At 42.8% G+C, this 12,651-nt stretch overlaps 1 protein-coding gene across 6 annotated transcripts in view; it reads left to right on the top strand.

The window, feature by feature from the left end:
- Nucleotides 1-12,651, top strand: part of STX2 (syntaxin 2) — a 49,415-nt gene that overhangs the window by 1,263 nt on the left and 35,501 nt on the right. For 2 of the 6 annotated variants that reach the window (XM_070275544.1, XM_070275543.1), the window contains exons 1-2: nt 7,879-8,557; nt 8,654-8,728. In XM_070275544.1, coding sequence (XP_070131645.1) covers nt 8,708-8,728 — 21 coding nt within the window. In that variant the 5' untranslated portion in view covers nt 7,879-8,557; nt 8,654-8,707. The other 4 variants (XM_023647346.2, XM_023647344.2, XM_070275545.1 and 1 more) reach the window with 3 other exon arrangements.

The following is a 12,651-nucleotide window of genomic DNA, read 5'->3' as shown; positions in this document are numbered from 1 at the left end:
TTTTATTGTCAAATGTTTTGACCTTTGCAGTTCGCAGATCAACATCATGTTAACCATAGCAAATTGCTGTTGCGTTATCTCACTTTACAGTCTTTCCCGAGCCCTGAGTCGTAGCTCAAGTATTTGTTCAGTGAAGAAATGCTGAATGTATCTGAACATGAGAGCTGTAACTGTTTTAGCAAAAGATGGCTAAATTTATGTAATGTTGTTGGAGAATCATAAAAAGACGTCAGTAGAGTTTAGAAGCAGCTTTTCTTGGCTTGGCAAAAAATAAGGCAGTTATTTATCACTCTTTAAGTTTACATATATACCAGCTCTTACTGCAGCAGTGTCAGGAAGAACATGTAAACCTGTTTTTGACCTCGAATTTTAGAGCTAGAAGTAACCTTTAGTCCACTATCATCCTGCTCTAGAGGAGGAGACTGAGCAGTTTTAGAGCAAATGAGTGGAAGTTTCTGCTTCTGGAATTGTTTCATCTTGGGCAAATAATTTTTAAAACTCTCAAAACTTCAATTTTCCTCTATATAAAATGGGGATAATAGTATGTCTCTTGTCTACTCAGAGAGGGAGTTGTGAAATATAAGATTATCTCCTAGGTGTGACACTCGGGGAGAAGAAGGGAGAGAGAAAATACTATGTAATTATAAGTGCTATGAATATTTATTAGTTTTTAAATGTTTTTAGGAAGTTATAAAAAGCAATCTTCTCTCTAGGATAAAATAGTAAGTTAAAATTGAATTTGACATACTTAAAGTTTAATAAATTTTAATATTTAAAAACTCCTCTTAAAGTTATCAGATATAAAAGATAACTGCTTTTTTCTCCCAGGAAATGTATCCCTTCCGGGTAGTTCTTGGAGTAGTTGAGTGTTCGCAACCATGTTTCTAAATGGCTGATGTTTTTTTCTACGTAAAGTTTGATATTTAATTTTAAGCTTGATATTTAATTTTAAGCTTAAAATGCCTCGTCAACAGTGTCCACACTGACGAAATATTTGTGATGCCTCTAAAAAGTTTCCTTTATTGGCTGTTAATGCTTCCTCCTGAAAAAAAGATTACCACTGATAACTACTTGGAAAGGACTTCAAAATTAGTCTGCCCAATATAACTTGTCAAATGTAGATTCAGGTGCTTCTAACCAATGGTTCTGTTTTTGAGCAACCAGTTCATTTGGTCACAGAAAGTTTAAGTGACTTGCCGAAGATCTCCTAGACTCTAAATTCAGAAGGATATTTCTGATTTACAAAAAGTAAAAGAACTACCTGTCCAACAGACACTTGAGTGCTGTCTATGAGGTAATGTGCTGGGTGCAGAGACACAAAAATGAATTGAGTGTGTGCTGTGGTTGCACGTGATCTGGGGAGGGAAGAGGGAAGAAGGCACAATGAAACACATTTCAGGATGTAAGCAAATCAAAATGGAATAGCTGTTCTACCAGATAATGGTTCCAAATATGTTTTGATTACTTTGGTTTTTAAAGTTTGTGTATGCAAATTGGTATGTTTATTACAGTTAGGCATAGAGAAACTACAGATTTCAACCATGGGAATTGTTTGCAGGATAATTGACAGAAACACAAAGTAGCGACGTGATATTCATTAGTAGACCTAAGAGAAATGAGAACTTACTGTTTTTATTTTGTTTTTTTGTGAGGAAGGTTGTCGCTGAGCTAACATCTGTGCCAGTCTTCCTCTACTTTATGTCTTTATGTGGGCTACCGCCACAGCGTGGCTTGACCAGTGATGCTAGGTCCACACCTGGGATCCGAAACTGTGAGCCCTGGGCCACCAAAGCAGAGCGTGTGAATTTAACCACTATACCACCTGGCCGGCCCCAGGAACTTACTATTTTTAATCGCTGGGTTCAAGGTAATGAATTGCAAATAGAATTTTTTAAAGGGCAGGAAAAACTGCCCAGATATTTCTAAAGTTGTTTTTCGACAGCTTAGATTGCGTAGGTGGTGCAGAATGTTATGTAGTAAAGACTCAGATTCAACTTATAAAATAAAGCATTTTTTGGTAAATATTTCACTGAAACTTAAGCTACTAAGAATTTTATAATGTATTTATAATTTTATATATGCATATGTTTATAGTTTAGAATTTCATAGTTTATTCATTCCTGCCAACTTTTAATATGTTTATCATCATGTAAACAATTCCCACAGTGGAATCTATAGCTTCTCTATTCTTAACTATAATAAATGTATCTGTTTGCATACATTGTGTCCCATTTTTTAAGATAGCAAAAGCTCTACATTTCCACAGATTAATAATTCTTGGTTTTAACTGCAAGTCTATTCTGAATTTAAGGAATAGAAAACCTAAGAGAGAGGCAATTCATAAATGGGTTTCGTCTTTAGCACCCTCACTTCCCACAGAGCACCTTGGGCCAGTCATAAGACACTGTGCTGGGCCTGGCGCAGCCTCCTCCTTCCATGCCTTTCTGCATGCTGCTTCCTGAGTCTAAAACCACTGGACATCTCTCTCTCTCCACTTTTCTCTGTCTGCCTCACACCGTCTGTTGGTCCCAGCCTGCTCACTGCCCCCAGGAAGTCTTCCTACCCTCCTTCCCTCGTATGTCCCCAGAGATGGCCATCTTCCTGTCTCCAAGCACAGATGCAGTCCTGTTTTCTTCCTGCACTCTCCCCCAGACTCTTCACCCTTTCCAGGGCAGACTTGTGCTGTCAGTTTTGTTCTGAAGCCTCAGTATTCTGCACAGAGCACCTGCCAGGTGTTTATTGAATTGATGTGTTTCCGTTTGCAAATACTCATCATGAGAAAAATGTGGATGACTCTAGAGACTGTTGTCTTCAGGGCTCTTTCAGTTGCAAGGGACAGAAGCCCATTAGCTAAAACAGACAAGAGAGATTTATTAAAAGGTAGAATGGGGCCTTAGACTTCGAGGGCAGAATGTGCCGTCAGACCTCATGAGGGAATGGAACTAGGGACTAGCGAGCCAGCAGCCGAGATCGTCTCTGCCCTTTGTGTCTTGTCCATTTCGCACCCGCTTCATCTCAGCCAGGTGTGTCTGTCTTTGTTTCTTGCCTTTCTTTGTCCTTCTGCATGTGCTTCCTCCCCTTTCCACCCTCACATCTTGGTCCCCTCTCTTTGCTCTTCATTCATTCCTTCAGCTATCTTTACTGAAGGGTGCTGTGTTCCAGGCTCTGTTTTAGGCGTGGTGCATGAGTTGTGAAAAACAGATGAAGTCCTTGTTCCCGTGAAACTTGTAGTGGGGGAGTGGACGTGAAGCAGTGAAGTAAATGCGCAGTAAAATGTTTTTGTGCTAAGTGCTGTGAAGGAAATGAACAGGGGTGTGGGCATGGGCGTGGGCCACTGTGGACAGGGCAGTCAGGGTGAGTCTCTTAGAGCTGAGATCTGAATGAGAGGAAGGAGCGAGCGGGAACAGATCTGGGCAGAAGGCACAGTGAGTCCAAAGGCTCTGAAGTGGGGACAAATTAGTGTGAAAGACAAAAGATAACTGGTTTGATTGTCAGGAGGAGCAAAAGTGAGAGAAAAGGAGAAATCTTCAAACATACCATCGAGAGAAAAAAACCAAATTGCAGAAGGCTTTGTTCAGCACAATACTATTTATGTGAACTCTAAGTACCTGCAAATAGTATTTATATAATATTAATAATGGAGAGAAATATGTAGTAAAAATATAAGAACATGAAACAATGTAACATTTTGCTATAGAGTATTAAACTGTAACTAATTATATAAAAATACCAGAAAGGCATGTTACATTTGGCACCATAATTACAAACTGGCCAACAGTCAGCTTTTACCTGTATTTAATTACAAACATTCTTTACTGTTTTTACTCAAGTGATTTAATTTTGAAAAAGAAATTCATCTATCCTAGCAGCAAAGGTACTACAGTAACCACCGTACACACTTTAAGATGGTTTAATTCATTCCCCACCATTATTACTTGTATGCAAGGCCCTAGTGTAATGTATGTGGAGAAAACAGCCAGTGTTTCCTCTAGCCTTGGATTTTCCTACTTTGTGATAATTCAGCTTCGGTTGAAATCTAAACAGTGAGCATTCCAGGGAACGATTATTCATCTCTGCTAAGTAGTCTCTAAACATGGGAGCTGCTTGCTGTCTGTTCCCGACAATAGTTTTCATATAGGGAGAATTGTATTTTAATATAGTGCTACTTGTAAGGAGAATTCTTTTAAAATTTACCGGAAACGGAATGTTGGTATTTGAATGTTTGTCTTGCACTTTGACTCTCTGGAAGTCAAGTGTGTCGTATTGGAGAGCATTCGCACTGCTTCAGTGAAGGCTGTGCCACAGGTCATTTTGTCATTTACAATAAGTGGACTGTCAGAAGCGGCAGCTGTTGTGCAGGCGTTACACTGTCTCAGCCGGAAAGGTTGAACATGGGCGTTGGGTGAAGATGGGCCAGTAATGGTTTTGTTAGTCATTTTCTTTGTTTCTTTTTTTTACGGATGGAAAAGCTAAGACCATATTACTGGGTCTATTTCCTAATATCTAATAGTTTTGAGAATTCCAGGTAGAAATAAGAAATATAAATAAAAGTTTAAAATAAGAGTAAAAAAAGACAGTAGAAAAAATGTATTCCTAGTCATCTGGCTGTTTCATGTCTACAGGCGGAGAGCAAATAACTTACCAGCAAGTGAGGGACTTTGTGAGTAAAGATGATGCATGACGTACAGGTTTCAGAGAGTCGAGGAGGAACTGAGGTTCTGTAGTAATTGTGTATTCGCTGCCTGCTGGAGTGGGGTCGGGATATAGTGTGAAAAGTGCAATAGTAAAAGCACCGATTCTCCTTAGGGCAAGTGTGGCGTTAGAGACCTCTCTCCTGGGCGCTGAGGTAAATGACAACTTCTTGCCTGGAGTGGCAGGTGAAGTCGTGAGCTTGGGTTTTTGGCTGCGTTGTCATCTTTTGTGAGGGATCTAGTGCCCTGGGGGTGGGGGTAGTGGGGGCTGTCAGGTGAAACAAGACAGGCTGTAGATTGATCATCACTGGACCCATGCGATGGGTACCAAGGGCTCATTATAGTATTCCTTCTACTTTTGTATATGTTTGTAATTTTCTATAACAAAAAATAAAACAAACACAAACTAGGCATCTGTGAACGAGAATGACTTTGTGTGGTGAGCGGCGAGTGTCCTGTGAATCACATGGGGCAGCTGTGTCTCTCATCTCTCTTGTACTCTGGACCACGAGCAGAATCGCCAGCACTACGGAGTCATATCCATGTTCATTCTCTCCCTTCCCCTGGCTTATTTGCTTGACTTCACAGTAAGTTAACTGCTTATATGATGATATTTCACCCTGTTGTTCCTGGCCCTGAGCCGTACAAGACACATTCATTTTCTTCCGAGACCCTGCAGCTGAGAAGAGAAATGGTGACATACAACCCAGTTAGGAAGATTGCATACCACCGAGTGGGGTTTCCGTACATTTTTGGGAAGGTGAGTGGTGAGGCCACCATGGGGAGTTCGGAGGAGAGCCTGGTGGCCAGGCTTTGCCTGGAGTGGCAGAATTGGATGACTTTAGTGAAGCCCTTTCCTTTGAGAGGAGGTGGATGGTGCGTTTTCCAGAGCCAGGGCGTTTGGAGTCCCAGCTCTGGGTGATGGAGGGTCTTCCCTCAACTCCTCGGTGCCGCGGCCTCCTCCTGGCAAAGTGGGGATAATGGAATTAATGGGAACGTGTGTGGAAAGTACTTTCATTTGCGTGACAGCTGGGGGCTAGAGGGAAAGGACAGCTCTTAGCGTGTTTGAGTCAGCAGGGTGGAATAGTTAAGGTGGTAGATTTTGTGAAGTCAAACAGACCTGGATTCCAGTACTGGCTTTGCCACTTTTTAGCTCTGAGATTGGGCGCAGCCTAAACCATTTCGTTTGTGTTCTCACTGAAGTGGAGATGGGACCATGTGCCTTAGCTGTTGGTGGTAGAGGAGTCCGGGGGACCGTGCACATGGCGTGCTGCCTGAGCCCGGGGGCGCTGGCACTCAGTACCACGAGCGGCTTGCTTCTCTCTTCCATTGATGCGGGCTCCTGGAGAAGAGTGTCGGAGCGTTTGTGGGTTTGCCTTAACATTAGTTTCTGTTACTTGTTAGCTGATTGCTGATGTAAGTGCTGCTTTGCTTAGAATTAAGAACATGGACTAGAAATGATTATAGAAGCCTTTGTTGCTTTCTGTGCTCCCTGTGAAAATAAAGCCCCTCAGGAAACACGGACAGGTAGTTATCCTCACAGCCCCATCTCTGAAGGAGGTGGGGCCAGTGTTGTCTCGCTTCATAGACCAGGAGACAGACTCAGAGGAGTGCATGGGCTGCGGGTAAGCAGGTTAGAATCCAGATCTGTGACTCCCGATACAGCGTGCTTTCTTCCAGATGACACTGTTTTCATGCTGAGAGTTAAAGAATAAACGTCCTCCTCAATTAGCACAGTTGGCTAGAGAAGGGATGGTGCCGGTACGCTTCAGTCCTTGCTTGTGTAGTAGTGTCCTCTGGCTATCGTAACGACGTACTGCAAGTCAGGTGGTTTAAAACAACAGAAATGTGTTGGAGCTCAGGAGTCTGAAATTCAGGTGTCGGTGGGGCCATGCTCCCTCTGAAACCTGTCTAGGGGGGTCCTTCCCGCCTCTTCTGTCCTCTAGTGGTGGCTGGCAGCCCTTGGTGTTTCTTGGCTTGCAGATGCATCCTTGCAGTCTCTGCTCCTCTCGTCACTCAGCCGTCTTGCCCTCTGTCTCTGTCTCTTCTTATAAGGACACGAATCATACTGGGTGAAGGGCTCACCCCCCTCCAGCATGACCTCATCTTAACTAACTGCACTGCACGGACCCTTTTTCCAAATATGGTTCACATGCTGAGGTGCTGGGGTTAGGCTCTCCACATCTATTTTTGGGGGCCACAATTCAACCCAGAGTACATGACCTGCTGACACAGCAGAAATGCAGCATTCTCAGTAGCACTACTGTTGAATTCCGGCCTCTTTCTCCACCGCTGGTGTCAGGCGATTGCAGGGTGGCGGCTCAGTGTCAGTCAGGGCACTGATGGGAAAACTGCTCCGGGTGGGTGCCCTGGGGAGACTGTGGAGCGTGCAGGTGCATCTCTGGAGGTGGGTCCATCCCCCTGCAGCTCTGCGGTGTCGACATAATCCTGTGAGGGAGATTTCTGCCTTCTCCTTGACGATGGCCTCCGCCACTCCAGTGTGCTGTGTCACCTGGGGTGTCAGGATTCTGTACATCCTTCTCCAGCAGCCCCTTGTGTCAGGGGCTCACCCCTCTCCAGCTTAGACAAAGTCGGTTCTGTCCCTTTCACTCCACCTGAGTTGTCTTATCTATGCCCAGAAGAGACCCAGCCTAGGAGAGGTGATGTTGAGAGACCTCCCTGGGGCCGTGAGAATTATCCCCTTAGTGAGGGCCTTGATGGGGGAGAGGGAGGACGTATGGTGCTTTCTTAACACGTTTATTCAATTTTGCAGATTTTTCTTAGCTAAATTTTAGTAGAGTCTTGTTTCCAGCTTATTCCTGGCTTGTAGATGAATACAGCTATACTTCAGACTTTCAGTGAGTAAAGACTTCGATTTTCCTCAGGGTTATGAGAATTCCTGAATCCGTTGCCGCCTCAGCTGTGGCAAGGTTGGAACTGAGCCGACTCATCCCGAGTGTCCTCCCTTGTGTCCTCCGGGAGACAGAGCAGTTCCCTGCACTGCGCTTTCTGGCGGGTTTTCTTCTCTTTTTCTCTTAATCCCACAGGCCTCTGCGACGGATGCTACGTCACGCATCTTTGATAAATATCTAGTGATTCAGAGGTCAGCTCCCCGGGTCTGGTGTTCCTGTCTCCCCTCCCATGCAGCTGCAGGACAGAAGTTGCTTTCTTCCTAATGTACACTTTCACTGCTAGATTATTTTGCCTGCTCAGAAGGGTGGTACTTCAAGTCGGTCACTGGACCAGCAGCATCACCTGGAACTGGTTAGAATGCAGCAACATTCTAGAATGTTCAAGATTGCATAGACTGCCCCACCTCAGACCTGCCGAGTCAGAGGCCCAGCCCTCCAGATGATTCTCGAGTTTGAGAACCATTGCCTGGAATATCTCCTAATTCTTTATTCTTTGATGTTACTTTGATGTTACCAAGTCTTTGCTTATTAAAGTGTGTATCGATGATTAGTGTGGGCATGGCTGCGAGTTACTTAGGAAAAATGATGAACGCCAGCGCATGCATGTGAAAGTTCCTGGAAAATTGTTATGTACTCTAGCAAGGAGCTTGTGGTGTCGGTATCTCTAATCTTTATAGAAAACATGCAATACAAGCAGTTTCACTTCTTGAAGATAAAACCAGCTGGTGGTACAATGACTGACTTAGTGAAGATGAATGTTTCTGCGTTGCTCGCTTCTGAGAATTCCGGCTCTTGTTCCTGGAGAGGTGGCCTTCCCTTCCCCAGGGCTGCCTGCCTCCCTGCTCTGCTGTAACTGTCGTCTGTCCCGTTGAAAGTCTTGCAGAATTGAATTGTCATCCTCTCTGGCTGCCCTGCTGGCTTGTGGCAGTTGGTGCTTTAGTGAGCTGACATCTTGTAGGTCCCTAATTGCTTTTTTTTTTTAAGTCACTGTTTGTGCGTATGTGAAATTTTTTTAAATCTGAATTTTACATTTTATGTTTTCCATTTTAGTGTAGGAAAAACGATGATGGGGACACAACTGTCGTTGTTGAAAAGGACCATTTTATGGATGATTTCTTCCATCAGGTAAGAGTCATTTAATGAAACCCAGTTGGACTTTATTCTTTAAACACAGTTATATTATTGTATTTGTAATTTTGAAATAATATTAAAACTAGTATTTTAAAAAGTTGCTGTTTGAATTATTTAGATTCTCTAGAATTTTTAGTGCTATTGAATATTCGTTAATATTGAGCCATTCTTCTTGGATAGACTTGGGGGGCTGGATGAGAATGGTAGAATTGTGGATGTGGAGGGCAGCACACCCTTCTGCTCCCCACATGAGGAAACTCATGCACATGGGCCGGGTGGCGCGTGGCAAGGCGGTTCTGCCTGCTGATGTGCTCAGACTTCTTCCCTGACCTGTACCTGGGTGTGGAGATGGCACTTCCTCCAAGTGCAGGTCCCCTCTGGGACATCCTGCCACACCCTCTGATAGATTTTTTAAAGTTTTCCACCTACGATCAGTGTTGTTCTCCAGACTGAGGGCCGCGTGGTCCTCTGGAGAGGGGAGGTCCTAGTGGCAGTGGTGCCCCCAGCTGATGGGTTTGCTGAGTCAGGCGTGCACAGGCTCACCAGCGCTTCTCGTGCTTTCCTTCCACAGAGTGGGAGTGAGTCCCCATATGTTGATCGCATAGCTCAAAGGGCTCACGTTGTATATTTTCTAAAATCTTTGATTGAACTTTACATTCCTCTCCTGAGAAGTTTTCCACGTTTGGAAATATCAGACTCTAGGTCACATGGGACTGTCCCTTGAGAAGTCTTAGACCTGAGCAAATATGTGATTGTGGAAGCTCGGCTTTGCTGTTGCAATGGTCAGTTTGGCCTTTCTCTGAGGTCTCAGCGCACTCTGGACCTGTGCCCCTTGGGTCTGACCTTGCACCGTGTCGGTTCTCTCGGGCTTCCCCACAAGGCCCTCCCCCTCCCTCTTCACTCCCGGGGAGGTTTTTAGGCTTACACCGTGTTTAAATTCTTAAACCTAAGTAAGATTTGATCAAATTTTGCATATTTCACATTTTTGAAATTGAATAACAGAACAAATATTTTGGCTATGTCAACAGTGAAGAAAAGAAACATGTGTCCAGGGTAATTTTTTAATAATGAAAACCTCATGTGCTGGATTTATTGTGATTGTGCTGAATCAAGTCTCGTAGTTTCAGCTGACTGCTAAATCCATTGACGGTCTAAACAGTCCATCAATGCGTGGATTGGAAAATATGTTACATGTTCAAGAAAATATATTACAAGTTACCAGTTTTCCAGATTCAGCCAGAATTTATGGAATACCTAGTTAGTGAGTTTCAAGTACTTATGTTACTTCCTAATTTTCTCTAATGGAAAAAACATGAAATTAAATTGTGAGATACAGGAACTTACTTTCAGGTACAAAAGAGGTGAGATACTGAATTTCCTGATTTCACTTTGAAATGAGACTCTTTTTTTGTTTTTAGCTTACCTACCCACTTTGTGAAATCCTTATTTTTCTGATTTTATCCCCCTTACCTGGAAGCTTAATTCTTCCATATCAGTTCTTTGTAAAAACGTATTTCTTATTTTAAAGAATCTCCTACCATTAAATGTTGTTCTTATACTTGATAGAAGAATTATGCACAATCCGTCACTGTCACTGAATGTCTTAAGCTATGGTCTTTGTTAAGCAATGCTAATCCGTTTTGGCTGTGGGTGTCGGAAGATGCAGACAAAAACAAGTGACTTGTGTTAGGAAGGTTTGAGAGCAACTGATTCTAAAGTTTGGCGTTTTCATTTGTTAAATAGGCTATTTATTTTATAGTTAATTTCTGTGAAATGACTGCTTAGACAATAGAGAAGCAAATGATCTTTGTTAATACAAACTCATATTTAGAAAATGACATTCAAACCTTAACTATCACGTAGAACATTGCCGAAGATAGGAATTTTGCACATGACCAGTGTTTGGTTAAGACTGAGACTGCTCTGACAGGTGGCCAGGCACTCTCCTTTTTGTGAAGATGAATTGGAATGGACAGAGAAACCCTGTGTCGTGTCATTCACAGGCATAAATGGGAGCTGGCACCACAGTGACGACGGCACTTCCCTCCTGGTACCAAGCTGGGGGCCTAACAGTTTCCTTTTCTTTTGGGGCCACTTTGAGGCTTCTGCTGCAGAGATATTGGTGTAGACATTGCAGAATCTCCAAGAGTTAATATTTTTTCTATTTTGTGACAGATGTGTACTGCTGAAGTTACTTCAGAAATAGTCCTTCAAAGATGGCTAATTGAAATGTACATCTGTGTGCTAAGACCAAAATGTCAGGACTTGTGTTTAAGCCTTCATAATAAAATAGCAAAAATTTTAAGAGAATCAGTTTTTATTTTAAGTATTGTTTTTACACGATTAATAAAATTACGTTATGTGAGGTATATGAAGTTCTATAGAAATTGTATGTAAATAGCACTCAGGCCTAATGAAATAGCTAGTCACTGTTCTGTGAAAGTAGAATTCTGTGTTAGACTCTCTGACACCTTGCTTTTCAAAACATGGTCTGGGGCTTGGGCCAGGGGTCCCAGGGGCCCCTAAGACCCTTTCAAGGAGTTCTTGTGGTCAAAACTATTTCCATAAGAATTCTGAGATGTGGTTTGTCTTTTTCCTCTCATTCTCTCATGAGTGTGCAGTGATGGGGTTTTCCAGAGGCTGCGTGAAGTGTGTAATGTGGCAACATAGTGAACACAGAAGCAGATATCAGAATCAAGCTGCCTTCCATTAAGCTAGAAATTAGATTTGCAGAAAAATATAAATCACAGCTCTTATTTTCACTGATTTTTGGGAAAATACTTTTTTTTCCATAAAAATATGTTATTTATGTTAACATGTGCATTAGTTTCCTGCTGCTGCTGTAACAAATTACCACAAACCTAGTGGCTGAACACAGCACACATTTCTCATCTCACAGTTCCAGAGCTCAGCAGTCTGAGACGGGTGTGGAGGCCCACAGCAAGGTGGGGGCGGGGCTGGTTCTTTCTGGAAGCTCCCGGGGAGAACCCATGTCCCTACTTTCCCCAGCTGCTAGAGGTGCCTGCGTTCTTGGCTTGCGTCCCCTTCCTCCACCTTAAAGCATGTCATCTCTCCAGCCTCTGCTTCTGTTATCACATCTCTTTTTTCTAAATTTGGTCCTCTTGCCTCTGTTTTATAAGGACTCTTGTGGTTGTGTTGGAGCAACCCAGATAATCCAGGATAGTCTTCTATTTCAAGACTCTTAAGTTAATCAAATCCACCAAGTCCCCTTTGCCGTGGAAGGCAGCAGTCACAGGATTAGGATGTGGACAGGCACCACTACATGTAGTGGGTTTGTAATTACTGTTTTAAAGTAAATTAATAAGTGTTTAAGCAATTTCTCCAACATGGTGTTTACAGATAGCTATACCCTACATGAATCGAAGTTCTTTGGGGTCTTCAGTAACTTTGAAGAATTAAAGAGGTCCTGAGACCTGAAAATTTGGGAACTGCTGCTCTAGTCTATAGGGTTCTTAACTCTCAATGTTTTTACCTGTTTCTTGAGTGGGGCATACATTCACATTTTTCAAAAATCAAAATGATGTGAAAAGATACACAGACATAGAGAAACCTCGCTCCCACTGCTGTTTTTATCTGCCCTGTTCTCTTTCCTCTTCCACTCGATGGCAACACCTTTTTTTAGTTTCTTGTTAGACATTCAGTATTTCTTCTGAGGTCAGATGAGATCAGGCTTGTTCAGGATGGAATGGCCTTAGACTCAGTGTTTCTTAATGTAAATGTCAGTGTCTGTGCTTATTTTGACCTCTTTCTTACATCGTTGTTAACATGCTACATACACTGTTCTGCACTTGTGTGTTTAGTTTTTTGGTTGTTTGTTTTTAACCTAATAGTATATCCTGAGATCCTTTGTTACGGTTCCGTAGTGTTCCATCATATAGTTGTACTGTTGTTTTCAC

Source organism: Equus caballus, chromosome 8, assembly GCF_041296265.1.
Source record: "Equus caballus isolate H_3958 breed thoroughbred chromosome 8, TB-T2T, whole genome shotgun sequence".
Lineage (NCBI taxonomy): Eukaryota > Metazoa > Chordata > Mammalia > Perissodactyla > Equidae > Equus > Equus caballus.
Note: the sequence above shows the minus strand (reverse complement) of the source record. Positions and strands in the feature narration are given on the sequence as shown.